General features: G+C 37.7%; 2 protein-coding genes across 2 annotated transcripts in view; both read right to left on the bottom strand.

Moving 5' to 3' along the window:
- CLIC2 (chloride intracellular channel 2) overlaps window positions 1-17,264 on the bottom strand; it is a 29,015-nt gene extending 11,751 nt beyond the window's left edge. The window contains exons 1-3 of the mRNA XM_032398739.1: window positions 16,733-17,264; window positions 2,506-2,615; window positions 2,255-2,380 (exon numbers count right to left, since the gene is read on the bottom strand). Coding sequence (XP_032254630.1) covers window positions 2,255-2,380; window positions 2,506-2,615; window positions 16,733-16,765 — 269 coding nt within the window. The 5' untranslated portion in view covers window positions 16,766-17,264. The remainder of the gene's footprint in view (window positions 1-2,254; window positions 2,381-2,505; window positions 2,616-16,732) is intronic.
- On the bottom strand, window positions 11,013-12,848 carry LOC116628409 (heterogeneous nuclear ribonucleoprotein A3-like). Its single transcript, XM_032398733.1, has one exon. The coding sequence runs from the start codon at window positions 12,812-12,814 to the stop codon at window positions 11,747-11,749; it is 1,068 nt and encodes a 355-aa protein (XP_032254624.1). The 5' UTR covers window positions 12,815-12,848; the 3' UTR covers window positions 11,013-11,746.
- Window positions 17,265-17,952: the final 688 nt, after the last annotated feature.

The following is a 17,952-nucleotide window of genomic DNA, read 5'->3' as shown; positions in this document are numbered from 1 at the left end:
CATTTGTTTTTCTCTGACTTATTTCGCCTAGCATAATACTCTCTAGCTCCATGCATTTTGTTGCAAATGGCAATATTTCATTCTTTTTATGGCTGAGTAATATTCCATACTATATATATATATATATATATATATATATATATATATATATATATATCTCACATCTTCTTTATCCATTCATCAATTGATGGATTCTTGGGCTGTTTCCATAATTTGGCTATTATAGAAAATGCTGCTGTAAACATTAGGTGCATGTATCCCTTTGAAATAGTATTTTTGGAGTCTTTGGGTGAATACCCAGTAGTGCAATTGCTGGGTCGTAGGGTAGCTCTATTTTTAACTTTTTGAGGAACCTCCATACTGTTTTCTAGAGCGGCTGCACCAGTTTGCATTCCCATGAACAGTGCAAAAGGGTTCCCCTTTCTCCCCATCCTCACCAACACCTGTTGTTTCCCGTGTTGTTAATTTAGCCATTCTGACAGGTGTGAGGTGATATCTCATTGTAGTTTTGATTTGCATTTCCCTGATACTGAGTGATGTTGAGCATCTTTTCCTGTGTCTGTTGGCCATCTGGGTGTCTTCTTTGGAGAAATGTCTATTAATGTCTCCTGCCCATTTTCAAACTGGATTATTTGTTTTTTGGGTGTTCAATTTTATAAGTTCTTTATATATTTTGGATACTAACCCTTTATCAGATATGTCATTTGCAAATATCTTGTCCCATTTTGTAGGTTGCCTTTTCGTTTTGTTGATTGTTTCCTTCGCTGTGCAGAAGCTTTTTATTTTGAAGTCCCAATGGTTTATTTTAGCTTTTGTTTCCCTTGCCTCAGGAGACATATCTAGAAAGAAGTTGCTATGGCTGATGTCAAAGAGGTTACTGCCTGTGTTCTCCTAGGATTTTAATGATTTCCTGTCTCATATTTAGGTCTTTCACCCATTTTTAGTTTATTTTTGTGTATGGTATAAGAAAGTGGTCCAGTTTCATTCTTTTGTTCATGGCTGCCAGTTTTTCCAACACCATTTGTTGAAGAGACTGTCTTTTTCCCACTGGATATTCTTTCCTGCTTTGTCAAAGATTAATTGACCATATAGTTGTGGGTTTATTTCTGGCTTTTCTATTCAGTTCCATTGATCTATTTGTCTATTTTTTTGAATTTTCAAATTTCCTTTTTTTAAGGTTTTTATTTAAATTCTATTAGGTAACATATAGTGTAATATTGGTTTCAGGAATAGAATGCAGTGATTCATCACTTACATAAAACACCCAGTGCTCATCACAACAAGAGCCCTCCTTAATACCCATCATTTTGTGTCTGTACCATACTATCTTGATCTCTACAGCTTTGTAATATAACTTGAAATCTCAAATTATGATGCTTCCAGAAACAGACATATAAATACAGAGTACAAACTGCTGGTTGCCAGAGGAGGGGGGGTGGAATGGGTGAAAATGGGTGAAGGGGAGTGGGAGATACAGGCTTCCAGTTATGGAATGAGTAAGTCATGGGAATAAAAGGCACAGCATAAGGAGTATAAAAAATACTTTGGGGGCGCCTGGGTGGCTCAGTTGGTTAAGCGTCCAACTCTTGGTTTCGGCTCAGGTCATGATCTCAGGGTCCTGGGATCGAGCCCCACATTGGGCTCCACGCTCAGCAGGGAGTCTGCTTGGGATTCTCTCTCTCCTGTCCCTCTGCCTCTCCCCCTGCTTGTGCTCTCTCTCTCTCTCTAAAATAAATAAATAAAATCTTTAAAAAATACTTTGAAATGTTACACCTAACGTTTTCATATATTTGAAGTTGAAGGGGGAAGTTTATGCATAATAGCCATTATATTTCCCAACCCACAGAGCTTAGAAATCAGACTGAATCAAAGGCTATTTCAAAATTGAAGATCTTGTGAGGGCTCTACAATAAAACAAGTCTAATTTCTATCAGTATAAATGCCCCCAAACTTCATTATGGCTGAAATTCCCTGCCTTTCCCAGGTTTCCAAATCTATCCTTTGCCCTTTCCTAATATATTACCTACATCTCATAAAGTTTTAATAGCTTTACATATATTAAATAAGTAATTCTGTAGTAAAGTTTTGTAATCATGTATAGAGTAATCATGGGGATCTTTGCAAACGTTTCTGGAAAAATAGCAAAAGAGAGATCCAACAGTGGAAAAGAGTTAGATATTTAGAAGTAAGAATCCCCAATCTGCAATATAGGGCAATAAAATAGATTTTCTCAAAAACACGTAGAATGCTGTACCTTGGAGGAGCCAGCGTCTGCTCTAGAAACTCCTCAATTTTAATGAAGTCTGTTTTCAACTCCTTGTTATACACCAGGAAGGGAGGATTGGTACCTGGGGCTAAGTCCTTCAGCTCTTCAGGCTTTCTATGATTATTGAAAATAAGCAGAGTTAGGCCTCTAATTAAAGTATACATTATACAAACATAAACATAATATTGGTGTCTACTGATTTCAATCTCCAGAATGAAACATGTCCTGATTTCTCTTACCTGGTCATGTCAACAGTAGTCACATTGAATTTAACTCCTTTAAGCCAGAGGATCATAAAAAGGCGTTGGCAAAAGGGACAGTTTCCAATACTCTCCCCATCACTTCCAGCCTGTTAAGATAAAGGAAGGCCTCGTTCATTCATTTGCTCAAGTATGTATTGAGTGCCTACTGGGAAATGACCCAGTTGCTAGAGACAAAATTGGAAGCCCTTAATCTCATGGATCCTACCTCCTGTGGGCACACAGAGATAATAAATCAAATAATAAGTTTATTGTATTTAAAATGACAAGTATAATGAGTACATAGTAATAATAGTTAATTTTATATATTACCAGAATTTATATAACCACTTCCTATTGATGGGCATTTCAGATATTCCAAAATTTGTGCTATGCTAAATGCTTCAGCAGCAAATATTTCTGGGCATATAATTTGCTCCACTTCTGATATTATATCTTTAGAATTAATATTAAAAATGAGAATGTTGAAAAAAGAGTAAGTGCATTTTCCATTTTAATAGATCCTGCCAAATTTCCTTTCTGAAAGGCATTTTCCATATGTTTATTGCTGATTTGATTTCCTTATTTCATGAAGTTTGTTCATGACAAACTTACATTTTCTCTATCAAAGTGATATTTTCCTTATTGATTTGAAAAATTTATTTGTATACTAAAGATACTAACACTTTTTGATACACATTACATGTACCTTAAAACATGGCTTATATAAAAATTAGATTTTACATGAAATCTATTACTCAATCTGGTTTTTCTGATCTCCTTACACTGCCATTATATATCAAGATTACAAAAAACAAAAACAAAAAGCAAAAAACCAACCCCAACCCTTTCTTGTTTTGTTTTATTATAAAGATGTTCTTTTGTGTTTTCTTTTAGTACCTTTGTGCTTTCAGTTTGTGCATTTGTTTCATCTATTTGGAATTTATTTTAGCACCAGGAGTATATTGGGACTCTAGCTTATGTACTTAAATTTTTAAAAAATAGTTAATAGTTGTTTTAACACCATTCAATTAAAGATCCATCCGTTGAACAGCATTACCCTGATGCCAAAACCAGACAAAGACACTACAGAAGGAGGATTAGGACAATATCCCTGATGAACATAGATGCAAAAGTTCTCAACAAAATACTAGCAAAAAGCATTCAACAATACATTAAGAGGACAGTTCACCATAATCAAGTGGGATTTATTCCAGGGATGCAAGGATGGTTTAAAATTCATAAATCAATCAATGTGATACAGGATATTAACAAAAGAAAGGATAAAAACCATATGACTATCTCAATAGATCAGAAAAACCTTTTGACAAAATACAACATCCATTCATGATAAAAACTCTCAACAAAGTTGGTTTGGAGGGAACATATCTCAACATAATAAAGGCCATATATGAAAAACCCACAGCTAACATCATAATCAATGGTTAAAACTGAAAGCTTTTCCTCTAAGATCAGGAACAAGACAAGGATGTCCACTCTCTTTTATTCAACATAGTACTGGAAGTCCGAGCTGCAACAATCAGGCAAGAAAAAGAAATAAAAGGCATCCAAATTGATAAAGAAGAGGTAAAACTGTTACTATTTGCAGATAACATAATACTCTATGTGGAAAACTCTGAAGACTCCACCAAAAAACTGTTAGAACTAATAAATGAATTCAGCAAAGATGCAGGATACAAAATTAATATACAGAAATTTCTATACATCAATAATGTAGTAGCAGAAAGAGAAATTAAGAAAACAATCCCATTTACAATTGCATTAAAAAATAACATAGTTTGGGATGCTTGGGTGGCTCAGTCAGTTGAGTGTCCAACTTTTTTTTTTTTTAAGATTTTATTTATTTTGACAGAGAGAGAGTAGGAGCGGCAGGCAGAGGGAGAGGAGAAGCAGGCTTCCTGCCAAGCAGGGAGCCTGACGCGGGTCTCGATCCCAGGACCCTGGGATCATGACCTGAGCCAAAGGCAGATGCTCAACTGTCTGAGCCACTCAGGTGCCCCGAGTGTCCAACTTTTGATCTCAGCTCAGGTCTTGATCTCAGGGTCATGAGTTCAAGCCTCATGTTGGGCTCCATGCTGGGTGTGGAGCCTACTTAAAAAAAAATACCTGGGAATAAACTTAACCAAGGAGGTGAATGACCTGTACTCTGAAAACTATAAAACACTGATGAAAGAAATTGATGATGACACAAACAAATGGAGAGATATTCTATGCTCATGGATTGGAAGAATTAATACTGTTAAAATTTGTTAAAATGTCCATAGTATGCAAAGCAATATACAGATTCAATGCAATCTCTATCAAATGCTAATGGCATTTTTCACAGAACTGGAACAAATAATTGTAAAGTTTGTATGGAATCACAGAAGACCCTGAATAGCCAAAGCAATCTTGAGAAAGAACAGAGTCACAGGTATCATGCTCCGATTTCAAACTATACTACAAGACTATACTAATCAAAACAGTATGGTCCTGGCACAAGAATAGACACATAGATCAATGGAACAAGATAGCCCAGAAATAAACCCATGCTTATATGGTCAGTTAATCTATGACAAAGGAGACAAGAATATCCAATGAGGAAAAAGCAGTCTTTTCAATAAATGGTGCTGGGAAAACTGGACAGCTAAAAAATGCAAAGAAATGAAACCGGACCACTTCTTTTTTACACCATACACAAAAATAAACTCAAAATGGATTAAAGGCCTAAATGTAGGACCTAAAACCATAAAATTCCTAAAGGAAAACATAGGCAGTAATCTCTTGGACATCAGCTCTAGCAACATATTTATGGCTGTGTCTCCTGAGGCAAGAGAAACAAGCAAAAATAAGCTATTGGGACTACACCAAAATGAAAAAAGCTTTTGCACAGCAAAAGAAACCTTTAACTTAACAAAAAGGCAACCTCCTGAATGAGAAAAGATATTTGCAAATAATATATCTCATTGGGGGGGTAATATCCGAAATATGTTAAGAACTTATACAACTGAGGTGCCTGAGTGGCTCAGTCGGTTAAGCATCTGCCTTCGGCTCAGGTCATGATCCCGGAGTCTGGGGATTGAGTCCCATGTCAGGCTCCCTGCTCAGCGGGGAGCCTGCTTCTCCCTCTGCCCCTCACCCTGCTCATGCACGCTCTCCTGCTCCTTCTCCTCGCTCACTCTCTCTCAAATAAATAAAATCTAAAAAAAAGAACTTATACAACTGAACACCAAAAAATCCCAAATAATCTGATTAAAAATGAAGGCTTGAATAGACATTTCTCCAAAGAAGATATCCAGATGGCCAAAATATACATGAAAAGATGCTCAACATTGCTCATCATCAGGGAAATGCAAATCAAACCCACAATGATATATCCTTTCACACAAGTCAGAATGGCTAGTATCAAAAAGATAAGAAATAACAAGTGTTGAAGAAAAGGGCACCCTCATGCATCTTCAGTGGGAATGTAAATTAGTCCAAGCACTGTGGAAAACAGCATGGAGGGTCCTCAAAATATTAGAAATAGAAATACCATATGATCTAGTAATTCCACTACTGGGTATTTACCCAAAGAAAATGAAAACACTAATTTGAAAAGACATATGCACCCCTACGTTTATTGAAGCACTATTTACAATAACCAAAATATAAAAGGAACCCAAGTGTCTATCAATAGATGAATGGAATATTACTCAGGCATAAAAAAGGAATGAGAGCTTGTCATTTGTGATAACATAGATGGACCTAGAAGGTATTATGGTAAGTGAAATAAGTCAGACAAAGAAAGACAAATACCATATGGTTTCACTTATATGTGGAATCTAAAACACAAAACAGGAAGCAAGCAAAACAAACAAAAACCCCAAACAAAGCCAATCTCTAAATACAGAGAACAAACTACTGGTTGCCAGAGGGGAGATGGGTGGGGGTGGGCAAAATAGACAAAGAGAATTCAGAGGTACAAACTTCCCAGTTATAAAATAAGTAAGTCATGGAGATGAAAAGTCCAGCATAGGGAATATACTCAATAATATTGTAATAATGTCGTTTGGTGACAGAAAACAACACACTTTTCTCCTTTGAACTTTTTTTTAAATTTTATTTTGTTTAAAAGATTTTATTTATTTATATGACAGAGAGAGACACAGTGAGAGGGAACACAAGCAGGGGGAGTGGGAGAGAGAGAAGCCCGCCTCCCACCGAGCAGGGAGCCCGATGTGGGGCTTGATCCCAGGATCATGACCTGAGCTGAAGGCGGACACTTAATGACTGAGTCACCCAGGTGCCCCCCTGCTTTGAACTTTTATGTGTACTTGAGTTTATCTGTGGCCTCTCTACTCTTCACTCATCCATTCACTCTCCCAATAAATACTTACTGAACAAATAATGTATTTAGAATAGACCAGATATTACATATACATATATAATATATACTATATATAACAGATATTTAAAAAAATAGTCTCCCAGTTAACTTCCTTTTAAACTGAGATAAATTCTTTGAAGGAAGGATGGATGTGCATGTTATGAGAGCATGTAACAGAGAAACACAATCTATATGGGGTCTGTTAGGGAAGGCCTTTCTGAGGAAGTGGCAATTGAACTCAATTCAAAGAATAAGAATTAACTAGGTGAATAGGCACAAAGAAGGCATTCTAAACAGCAAATAGCATATCCAAAAGCCTTGAAACATGCTTCAGCATGGCATTATAAGGAACTGAAAGAAGGTCAATATGAGGGAGTGAGGGAGAGAAAAGAAAAATTCAATAAATTGAGCTACATGAAAGCTAAAATCTGCTTTTCATAAGAACTGTTAAGAAAATGAAAAATGTTTGTATCCAAAATATAAAAATATATGAATAAAGAACTCTTACAACTCAATGACAAACTATCCAACTTAAAAATGGGCAAGAGATTTAAACACTGTATGAAAGAGATACAGATGGTAAATAAAGACATGAAAAGATGCTCAACATCACTAGTCAACAGGGAAATGAAAATTAAAAGCATAAGATACCACTACGAACACATTGGAATAGCTGAAATTTAAGAGACTGACCATACCAAGTATCGCTAGGAATGTGGAGCAACTGGGACTGATACACTATGGTTGGGAGTGTAAAATGGTACAAGTGGTTTATAAAGAGTTTGTCAAAGTTAAAAATGTACCTACCATATGACCCATTAATTCTAATCCTAGGTATTTACCCAAGAGAAGTGAAAGCATATGGCCATAGAAAGACTTGTACATGAACATTTATAGCAACTTTATTCATGTAGCCAAAAAACTAGAAACAACCCAAATATCCTTCAGTGGGTAGATGGATAAACAAATATGCTACATCTATACAATGGACTACTTCAGAAATAAAAAGGAATGAGATATTGATGCACATAACAGTATGGAAAATCTCAAAATAATTACGCTGAGTGGAAGAAGCCAGACAAAAGTACATACTGCATGATTCAATCTCTAGAAAATCCTAGAAAATACAAACCAATCTATCCTGACAGAAGGTAGATAAGTGATTTTCTGGCAGGGGGTAGTGGGGTACAGTGGGGAAGATTGACTGCAAAGAGACACAAAGGAACTTTCTGAGGTAATAGAAATATTCTATATTTTGATTGGGGTAGTGGTTGCATGTACATATATATTTGTCAAAAGTCATTGGATTGTGCACTTAAAATAGGTGCATCTTATTTTATGTAAATTATACATCAATAAAATGCATTAAAATACAAAAGTTCAAAAAGTAGAATAATCCCCCCTATAATATCATGCAGGCATTGCAGAAGTTGCAGTGACAAGGTTAGGATATGACTATGGAAGGAGAAGAACAAGATCAGTGAAAGAGAAGAAGTCAAGGATCTGAGAGGCCAGAGTACTGGAAGGGTCATCTGTGTAGATATTAAAATCACCAAGAATTGTGATAGGAATAGTGTTGGAGAGAGTGACAATGATTCAGAAGCTAAAAATCCTCAAGAACTAGGGGAGAGTGACCCAGTGTTTGGAAGACTACTATAACAAGGAAGGGTAGTGGGTGAATTAGTCTGATTTTATGAGACTCAAGATATTTCTAGAGACTCTAGATATTTCTTTGTATGGGGGAAGTAGAATGGTCTGGACACAAGAATGAGGAGCAAGGATACCTAAAGGATACATACCTTGTTTCCAGGCTCAATGGTGAGAACAATGAGGAAGAAAAGGTAGCCACTTCTTGAGAGGGCTATGGCTGATGCAGTGTCTTGTGGGAAATCCAGGCTTTAGACACTTCAATCTCAACATGCCCCAAACTGGATTCCTTCATTTTTCTTTACTCCACTCACCGACCTACTCTTTCTGTAGGGCTCCTAATCCTGTGAATGACACTACTATCTGCTATGGACTGAATTGTGTTCTCCCAGAATCATATTTTGAAACCCTAACCTTCAATGTGATAGTATTTGGAGGCAAGGCCTTTGGGAAGTAATTAGATTTATATGAGGTCATGAGGATGGGGACCTAATGATGGGATTAAGGCCCTTAAAAGAAGAGACCAGGAAGCTTTCTCTCTCCTCTCCTCCTCTTCTCTCTGCCCACCATGCAAGGACACTGAGAAAGCAATGATCTATGAGCTAGGAAGAGAGGTCTTACCAGAACCTGACCATGCTGGCACCTTGATCTTGAACATCCAACCTGTAGAACTTTGAGAAGATAAATATCTGTTGTTTAAGCCACCAAGTCTCTGGTATTTTGTTATGGCAGCCTGAGCAGACAAGACGCTATCTACTGAGTTGCCCAAATTAGAAACTTGAGGATAATCCTTCTGCTTTGCTCCCAAATTGAATTCAACTCTAATTCTTGTCAGTTTTACTTATAAATGTCTCCAAATAAGTTTAGTTCTTTCATTTGCCATGGCTTTTACATCATTCATTCATTCAATATTTATTTGATGCTTACTATCTGTCCAACACTGTTAGTTGCTAGCTACCCAAGTGCAAGCCATCAGCATATCTCATCTGTTGGATGGATTTATTTGTTTGTTTGTTTATTTATTTATTTATTTATTTATGCTTTTGCCTCAGTCTGTAGAAGAAAGTAAAGGGTACTTTTCACCTTACAGCTGCTCTGATCTGTCATTTCTAACAATATTAAGGTCCCAGAAGCCCTGGGCATAATCCTAATTTTTTGGGCAAATTTTCCTTTCCCTGGCAATGGGCACAACAGAGGAAATGATGGTTACTGTTATTCTTTTGTGATGTCAGGGAGTGAAAAGCTGTGGGAAGAGGCACCCAACCTTGGCAGTTGTGTTTCTTTTGTAACGGAAGTCAAACTAAGGATCCAATCAGAACTGGGGCTAGTAAGTAGAAACATGATTATGGGTGGGAGACAGGAAGAAGAATGGAGTCTGATTATAGATACAGCAGGAAGGGTGGATCGCCTTTGGCAAAAGGAAAGGCAAAACACTGAGATGTGGGGGAAATGCAGTCAAGTTTTACAGGAAAACTGAGGTTTTTTTCCCCTGTTTATAATATACTGATTTAAAGTGCCATCACAGAAAATTTTAGGATGTAAATTCCCTAGCCTGACTGAAGAATTACCACCTCTTAAGTATATATAGCTGGCAAGGACAGGATGTGGTCATTCACAAAAACAACTTTTTCTCTTTATGTTTGTGATCTAAGTTTCTAAATATGAAAAATAATAATAGTCACAATATCTGACATTTATTGAGCATTTACTATGTTAACAACTATAGTGTTTTATGTAGTTGTTTTATTTAATCCTCACAGTGAAGATGATCCCATGAGGTAGGTTCTGTTAACCCTCTTGTTTCACAGGTGAGGAAATTGAGGCTCAGAGAAGCTGACTTGTTCAAGTACACTCAGCTAGACAAGAGCTAATGATCTATTTACTCTTCTCATGTAGCAGGTCCAGGACTGTCTACTCCAAAACCCAAACTCTTAAACACTGTTTTCTCCCATCTAATAGTTTTGTTGAATTTTAAAAAATTAATCAGTTTTTATGATAGTCTTTATGAGAGTTCTAAGAGAGTTTGAAAAAGGTCTGAAAATTCAGAGAAAGGTATAATCTCTTTTTTCTTTTCCACACAGATAAAATGTTTTTGTTGTTGTTGTTGTTCTTATGGTTAGGGTATGTGCCTTGTATTTTGCCGTTCAGAAACCCCTCCAGAGAATAAAATCCCAGACTTCTGCTGGGGTTAGGGTTAAGGTTAGGGGTTAGGAATTAGGGGTTAGGTTAGGGCTTGGGTATGTCCCTGGTATTTTGCCATTCAGAGACCTCTTCAGAAGGTTAGGGTTAGGGATTACAGTTAGGTGTTATGGGTTATGGATTAAGGTTAGGGTATGTGCCAGGTATCCTGCCATTCAGAGACCTTTCCTAAGAATAAAACCCCACACTTCTGCTGGGATGAGAATAAACATGGCAACCATCTATCAAGCTGAGGCAAGGAGGGTATTTGGGACTCTAAATACTCTTTTTTTTTTTTTTTTTTGAATTTTGAGATTTTTTCATTTGAAGGTAAATCTTAATGCTATTAAATTCACAAATATGCTAATTTAAATACCCAATTCTATTTATCTAAAACACACATTGCAAACATACAAATATCTATTCTCTCCACATGTCAGAGCCCATTCATTTCATAGTTTGGAAATGTGGAGAATAGATTCCCCTTAAACTGCAAGTCAGCAGGTGTTTCTTTACGGTTAACTTTAGCAAAATTCATACAAAATAGTAATTAACAATGATCTTCTTTACTTGTTAACTCACAAGGAAACACCTTCAAAACTGCATTTTGTTAAAGTTTCTGTACTAAAATGTAGAAAAACTGAACTACACAAATATTGAAAAGTTAAAAATTCCTTAATTTTTTATTCCTGGTACCACTACCACAATTTACAGGGCAATATACCTGAAGTAATGAAAAGAAAAAGAAAAAGACAAAGCTACAACAGATAAAAGACCTCAGGAATGTACATCTAATTGACACTACATTGCATTAATCAATAGCTGCACTTTTTGCAAACTGTGGCTATGACGGTCCTGAACAAGAAGGGTTTCCTGTTTAAGCTGCAGTAAATTTTCTGACTATGGATCATCGTTCCTTCTGTGGCAGATTTTTACAGTTCCTCTAATGCATTTGGGATGACTGTCTCAAAGTAACCTGCAGCTTTCCTGACAACTCCTCGCTCTCTCTCCTGCTAAGAACTGTAGCCCCTTTCTTCTGATTTTTTTTTAGAACCTTCTGCTACCATATCCACCACTTCCACCACCAGATCCATAGCCACCACCATAGGGACTGCCTGAGCTCCTTCCACCAAAACTGCCCCCCTTCATGGGTCCATAATTTGATTGCTGTTGTCCACTATAATTTCCAAAATCATTATAGTTCCCACCACCACCATAGTTACCACCCCCAAAATTTCCTCCTTCATTGTAACCATCATATCCTCCACCACCACCTCCATATCCGCCTCCTTGGTTTCCATATCCTGGTCCACCACCACCATAGCCTCCTCTACTACTATAACCAGGACCACCACCAGAGTTGCCACCATCACCTCCAAATCCATTATATCCACCATCACCTCCTCCATAACTACCTCTGCTGCCACCACCTCCACCACCATAGCCTCCTCTTCCACCGAAGTTTCCACCACGGCCAAAGTTACCACCACCTCCAAAGTTTCCTCCGCGACCCATGAAGTTGCCAGATCCACCTCCACGACCTCTTTGTGATCCAGCAGACTGCATTTCTTGTTTAGAAAGGGTCTTTTTCACTTCACAATTATGCCCATTAATAGTGTGGTATTTCTGAACAACAAGTTTATCAAATGTATCATGATCATCAAAAGTTACAAAAGCAAATCGTCTCTTTTTTCCACTCTGCCTGTCTTCCATAACTTCTATGGTTTCAATCTTGCCATTTTCAAAGTAGTCTCTCAAATTATATTCTTCTGTATCTTCTTTAATACCACCAACAAAAATTTTCTTCACCGTTAGATGGGCACCAGGCTTTACAGAATCCTCTCTACAAACAGCTCTCTTTGGTTCCACTACACACCCATCAACCTTGTGTGGTCGGGCACACATTGCTGCATCCACCTCTTCAACACAAGAGTAAGTTACAAAACCAAAACCCCTGGAACGTTTTGTTTGGGGGTCTCTCATCACCACACAATCTGTAAGTGTACCCCATTTTTCAAAATGTTCTCTTAAACTATCATCTGTAGTTTCAAAGCTCAAACCACCAATAAACAGTTTTCTCAACTGCTCTGGTTCCTTTGCATCATGGCCCTCCATTTTGAGACCAGACTTGCCTCTTCCAACTCGAATTCAATCGGGACTCTAAATACTCTTTAAATAGATATTTAATTGATTTTTCTGTTTTTATCTCTACTTTCACACCCATTTTCAGAAATACTACCAGTTCTTCTTCTTCTTCTTCTTCTTCTTCTTCTTTTTTTTTTTTAGAGAGACAGAGAAAGAGAGAATGAGGGAGGGAGGGAGGGGAGAGGGACAGAGAGGATCTTAAGCAGGCTTCATGCCCAGTGTGGAGCCCAACACGGGGCTCAATCTCACAACCCTGAGACCATGACCTGAGCCAAAATCAAGAGTCAGATGCCTAACCAACTGAGCCACCTAAGTGCCCCAATACTACCAATTCTTAAATGTTTGGGGTCATCTCTAGGAAAACTAGGCTGCTTCTCAACTTTTCTTATCATGTGTTCAGTAAGCCAGATCAAGGGTTAGGGTTAGGGTTAAGGGTATGCGCCTGGAATTTTGCTGTTCAAGAACTCACCAGAGAATATAACCCCAGACTTCTTCTGGGCTTAGGCTTAGTGTTATGGTTAGGGTATGTGCCTGGTATTTTGTCGTTCAGAGATATCTCCAGAGTGTTAGGGTTACATTTAGGGTCAATTTTAGGGATTAGGTTTAGGGACTAGTGGTTAAGGGTTAAGGTTGGGGTTAGGGTATGTGCCTGGTATTTTCCAGGTCAGAGACATCACCAGAGGACAAAATCCCAGACTTTTGCTGGGGTAAGTATAAGGGTTGGGGTTAGAGTTAGGTTTAGGGTTTGTTTTAAGGTTAGGGTATGTGACTGGTATTTTCAGTTCAGAGACGTCTTCAGAGGGTTGGGGTGTGCTGTTAAGGGTTAGGGTTAGGGTTAGCTTTAGGGTTTTGGTGAGGGTTAGCATTGGGTCAGGGTTAGTGTTAGGTTTAGGGTTAAAGTTGGGGGTAGGGTTTAGGGTTTAGCAGTCAGGGTTTAGGGTATGTGCCTGATATGCTGCAGCTCAAAGATTTCTCCTGAGAATAAACTCCATGCTCTCTGGGATGAGAATAAACATGGCAACCATCTACCCAGTTGAGGCAAGCAAGGTATTTGTGACTCTAAATACTCTTTAATTAGATATTCAGTTGATTTTTCTGTTTTTATCTCTACCTTCACACCCATTTTCAGTAATACTACCAATTCTTGAATGTTTGGGTGTTCTCCAGGATAATTAGGCTGTTTCTCAGTTTTTCATATCATGTGTTCAATAAGTCACTTTCTCAGACCACAGTTTAGGGTTAGTGTATGTGCCTGGTATTTTCGAGTTCAGAGACCTCTCCAGAGGGTTAGGGTTAGTGGTTATGGGTTTGGGGCTAGGGGTTAGGGTTTAGGGTATGAGATAAAATGGCTTTGACACATTCAGAATTTTGGCCCAAATGTTAAGTTCTATAACTTTATGTAAAAATCTTTATTTTAAAGTGTTTGGTAGAGAACACAGAACCTATTTAATGAGCAACAAACCAGTAAGATAAAGTCTGCATTTAGAGAAAATAAAAGGTATGTTAGAAAATCCTTTGTTCTTCGTTCATGGTTAAAAATCTTGCCCAAGTCATTCAGAGCTGAAAGGCAATGTTTTCACTGATTACATTAAAACACCTAGGTGGTATGATATAAATTATTTTGTTTCGGTGTGATATAAATTCTTAATTGTGACAGGAAAGTGCTTAATCTCTTTTAGGTATCCTATTGGTGATATGGGGAAGAAGTTGTGGTAGGGTTTTTAAGCCACAGCCAGAGGTAGCTGGGGAAATCACAAACTCCTTTAATCTTTAGAAAGAAACTGCATGATCTATAATGAGACACCATTGATAAAGAGCAGTGCTTTTTAAACTTACTCATTAATATTTTTCACGCCTCTTAATCCTTATGCCCCATGTCCATATTTTCTGTGAAACTTCTAGAGATCTATGGAACACATCTTAAAGCAAAGCAAAACAAATACCTGGACCAGATGATACTCAAGGTTCTTTCAGAAAATCTATAATTTGTATCAATGTCATTAGATAAGCTTACATCTAAAGGATTCCATCTGATGAAATTCTCGAAAAATTTACTAAAATGTTTGCCAAATTGAAAACAGTTGAATAAGATTAGACATAACTATTTTAAAGAATTGGAATCCTAACCTTGCCATTCACTAACTATGTGACCCTGGACAAAGTTACTTAGATACTCTTTGCTTTACTTTCTGTATCCATAATATAGGGTTAATAATAAACCACTTAACACAATGCCTGCCATATAGTAAGTATTCAATAAATGATTAGTTATTTTAACCTGAAAGTTATTATTTAATTCAATATTTGTTCCTCCAATGTGTGATTCACTAACTTTTCCTGTCCAGATTACTACCCAAATATGGGAATTCTATGAAGATGAACACATAGATAAATGCCAACAACTAGTTAGGGGAGTTTGATTGGGTTGAATGAGTAGTTTAGACTGAAGGAACACTTTAGTTGCCCTATGAAGAGACATTACATCTGGTTTGAAATTGGTAGATGTAAAAATCCAGTTAGGAAGTTAAGGCTTATTAATATTGTGTCTGAGCAGTCACATGTTTTGCTAAAATCCAGAGATAAGAGAAGTAGCCTCTTATGCCCCATAGTCCAACACTTATTTGGATTATTTTGGTATGCAGGAATTCAAGGATCACTCTCCTATAATTTTGAAAGGGCAGGTTGATTATGTCCTTTGTGTATATATTTGACCAGTTTTTAAATATTTTTAAACGAGTGTAAAAGTATTACTTTGGCTAACAGATATTTAAGCTAACATTTTGTAAACATACTTTATTTTATGTCTTTGTAAGTCATCAATAGACATATAGTTTTAGAGGCAAGTTCCTTAAACTTTATTGCCTTCGTTTACTTACCTAGAGATGAGGACAACAATATTACTATAATGACAAGTACTACTACCATTACTCCTACTCATGATACTACTTCTACTCGTACTGTTAATGTAAGTTGTTAGGACTAAATGAGGTAATATATGTAAATATGTGTAATATATGTGAAGTGTTTAGAAAAGGGCCAAACATGATATGAGAGTTTGTTATGATTATTATCATCCTGGATACTTCCAATAGTCAAGGAAAATATAGAAGAAAAAAATAGCATAGGAAACTCTAATTTCTACTTGGAATAACCTATACAAAATTATTATTTTTCTTGATGAGTTAATTTAGAAACACATGTTCCTTTCTCCTGCCTTAGGGGTTTTCCAAAGGGCTTTTCTGAAAAGTTAAGGCATTACAAAAAAACCCCAAGGCAGACCATAAAGAGGAAACACACCATTCTAAAATGCCTCCTCCTCACGCAGACTCCTCACACAGACTCCTGGCTGTTTTCTCCCATAGTGTCCATGTGACTCCACTGTGAGTTTCATCTATTGCGGGAGAATTTTAGAAAGCTCTATCTGGGCTATGTGTGGGATTGGGGCTCTCAGCCCATTCTTGGCCTTCTCTTCTCCCCATTTAGGCCTTCCAAAACCTATCTCATAAAACAACAGATTGCAAAAGCTAGAAAGCCCTTAAGGATCATTTTGTCAGGCTCCTTCATCATACAGATGAAGAAACAAAGGTCCAGAGGGAAGGAGAGATTTGTTTAAAGTTACACAGAAAGCCGCCAAGAATATAATTTAGATGTTCTGACTACCAACCAGTCTAGTGCTCTTTCCACAATATCTCTTTGCCTTTTTCAAATAACATGTTTTCCTATTGTCGTCTAAGAACAGCCAGGCATACATCGAGTACTCAGAGGAGGAATATAATTACAAAATTATTTCTAATCTCTAGCCCAAATATTGACTTCTTTTTAGAATCTAAGGCACAGTGTCATGAAATAATACATTCCATATGCCTTTATTATAGCTAGAAAACTTACCTTCACGAAAAGCTCAATTTCAGGATCTGCCATCTTTTTGTTTTTACTACCAGTAGTCAGCCCCCTGCCTCTTGCAGAGTTCACAGTACTCGTGGACTATTTTCTTCCAGTTTTATCCAAAGGCTCAGATAAAGTTGGTGCTTTAAGAGGAGAGTCCAGCTTGTAGTAGACTGAGTCAGAGCTGGCGCCAGTCTCTCTTCTCAAGAGGTGGGGTGCAGAGAATTCTAGATGCTTGAGAGCAGCTCTTGAATTCGTTTTCCTTCTTCCTCTTGACTTAACATTTGAATCGAGGAGGAGCTGAAGGGGTGTGTGTAAACTGGCTGGCTATGAAGGTGGGGGTGTTTCCAGAAAGACTTCAATGCCATGAGTCAGCATAGGAAAAACACATACACACAAAAACACACATGCAGTGCTGGCTTCTATATATCAAGCCGACCAGATGTTCTCTAGAGCCTCCCTTTGAGTCCTGGGCTTCATGCCCAGAAAATGGCCTCTTATTGCTGTTCCTGTAAACTGACAGCAGCAAAAAGCTTTTCCAGGAAAAGGGCCAGAAATGACTTGGGTTGTATCATTGAAAAGGATGTTTATCTAATGATATTGTGTAAAAGAGGGTTAAAAAAAGTGTACTTCATCAAATGTCTCCACCCCCAATTCAGATTTCCCTTCCGAATTATATCTTTCACTTCTCGTCTATAACCAGGGAATCTTCACTGGGTTCGTTGAGTCCGGTGGGGGGGGGCATCCTTTGCATGCCCCATGTCATTCTTATTTCTGGGAAATCTGCACTGGGACAGATCACTTCCTGGTTTTGGTATCTGTAGCAGAAACCACAAGCAGTTCTGTATCTCTGCTTGTCAGCCTTGGGAGAAGCAATAAAATAGCCAGACTCACACTTGGTGTCTGTAGTGTTTCTGGCAGTTGTATTTTTTGCCTGCCAGGATGAGGGTGGGGGGAGGGCTGGATTAATAAACCTCTTTGGTATGAAGAGTCTCTTTGTGATTGAAGCCAAAGTGAACATAGATCCACCAGTTGGGTGCCCACTGTGACCCCGTTTCTGCAACACCAAACGTCCTCTGTGCTCACATGGGCTGTACAATCTGCCACTGCCCTCATGTAAAGAATTTACAGAATAAGAGGCTCTTGGCAAAACCGGGTCTGTGCACACCTGCAGGTTCTAGGCAAGGACTGCCTGATGGGAAGGTGGATGTTCTTCTGGACAT

The sequence above is a fragment of the Phoca vitulina genome, unplaced genomic scaffold (assembly GCF_004348235.1).
Source record: "Phoca vitulina isolate PV1807 unplaced genomic scaffold, GSC_HSeal_1.0 scaffold119, whole genome shotgun sequence".
Classification (NCBI taxonomy): Eukaryota; Metazoa; Chordata; class Mammalia; order Carnivora; family Phocidae; genus Phoca; species Phoca vitulina.
Note: the sequence above shows the minus strand (reverse complement) of the source record. Positions and strands in the feature narration are given on the sequence as shown.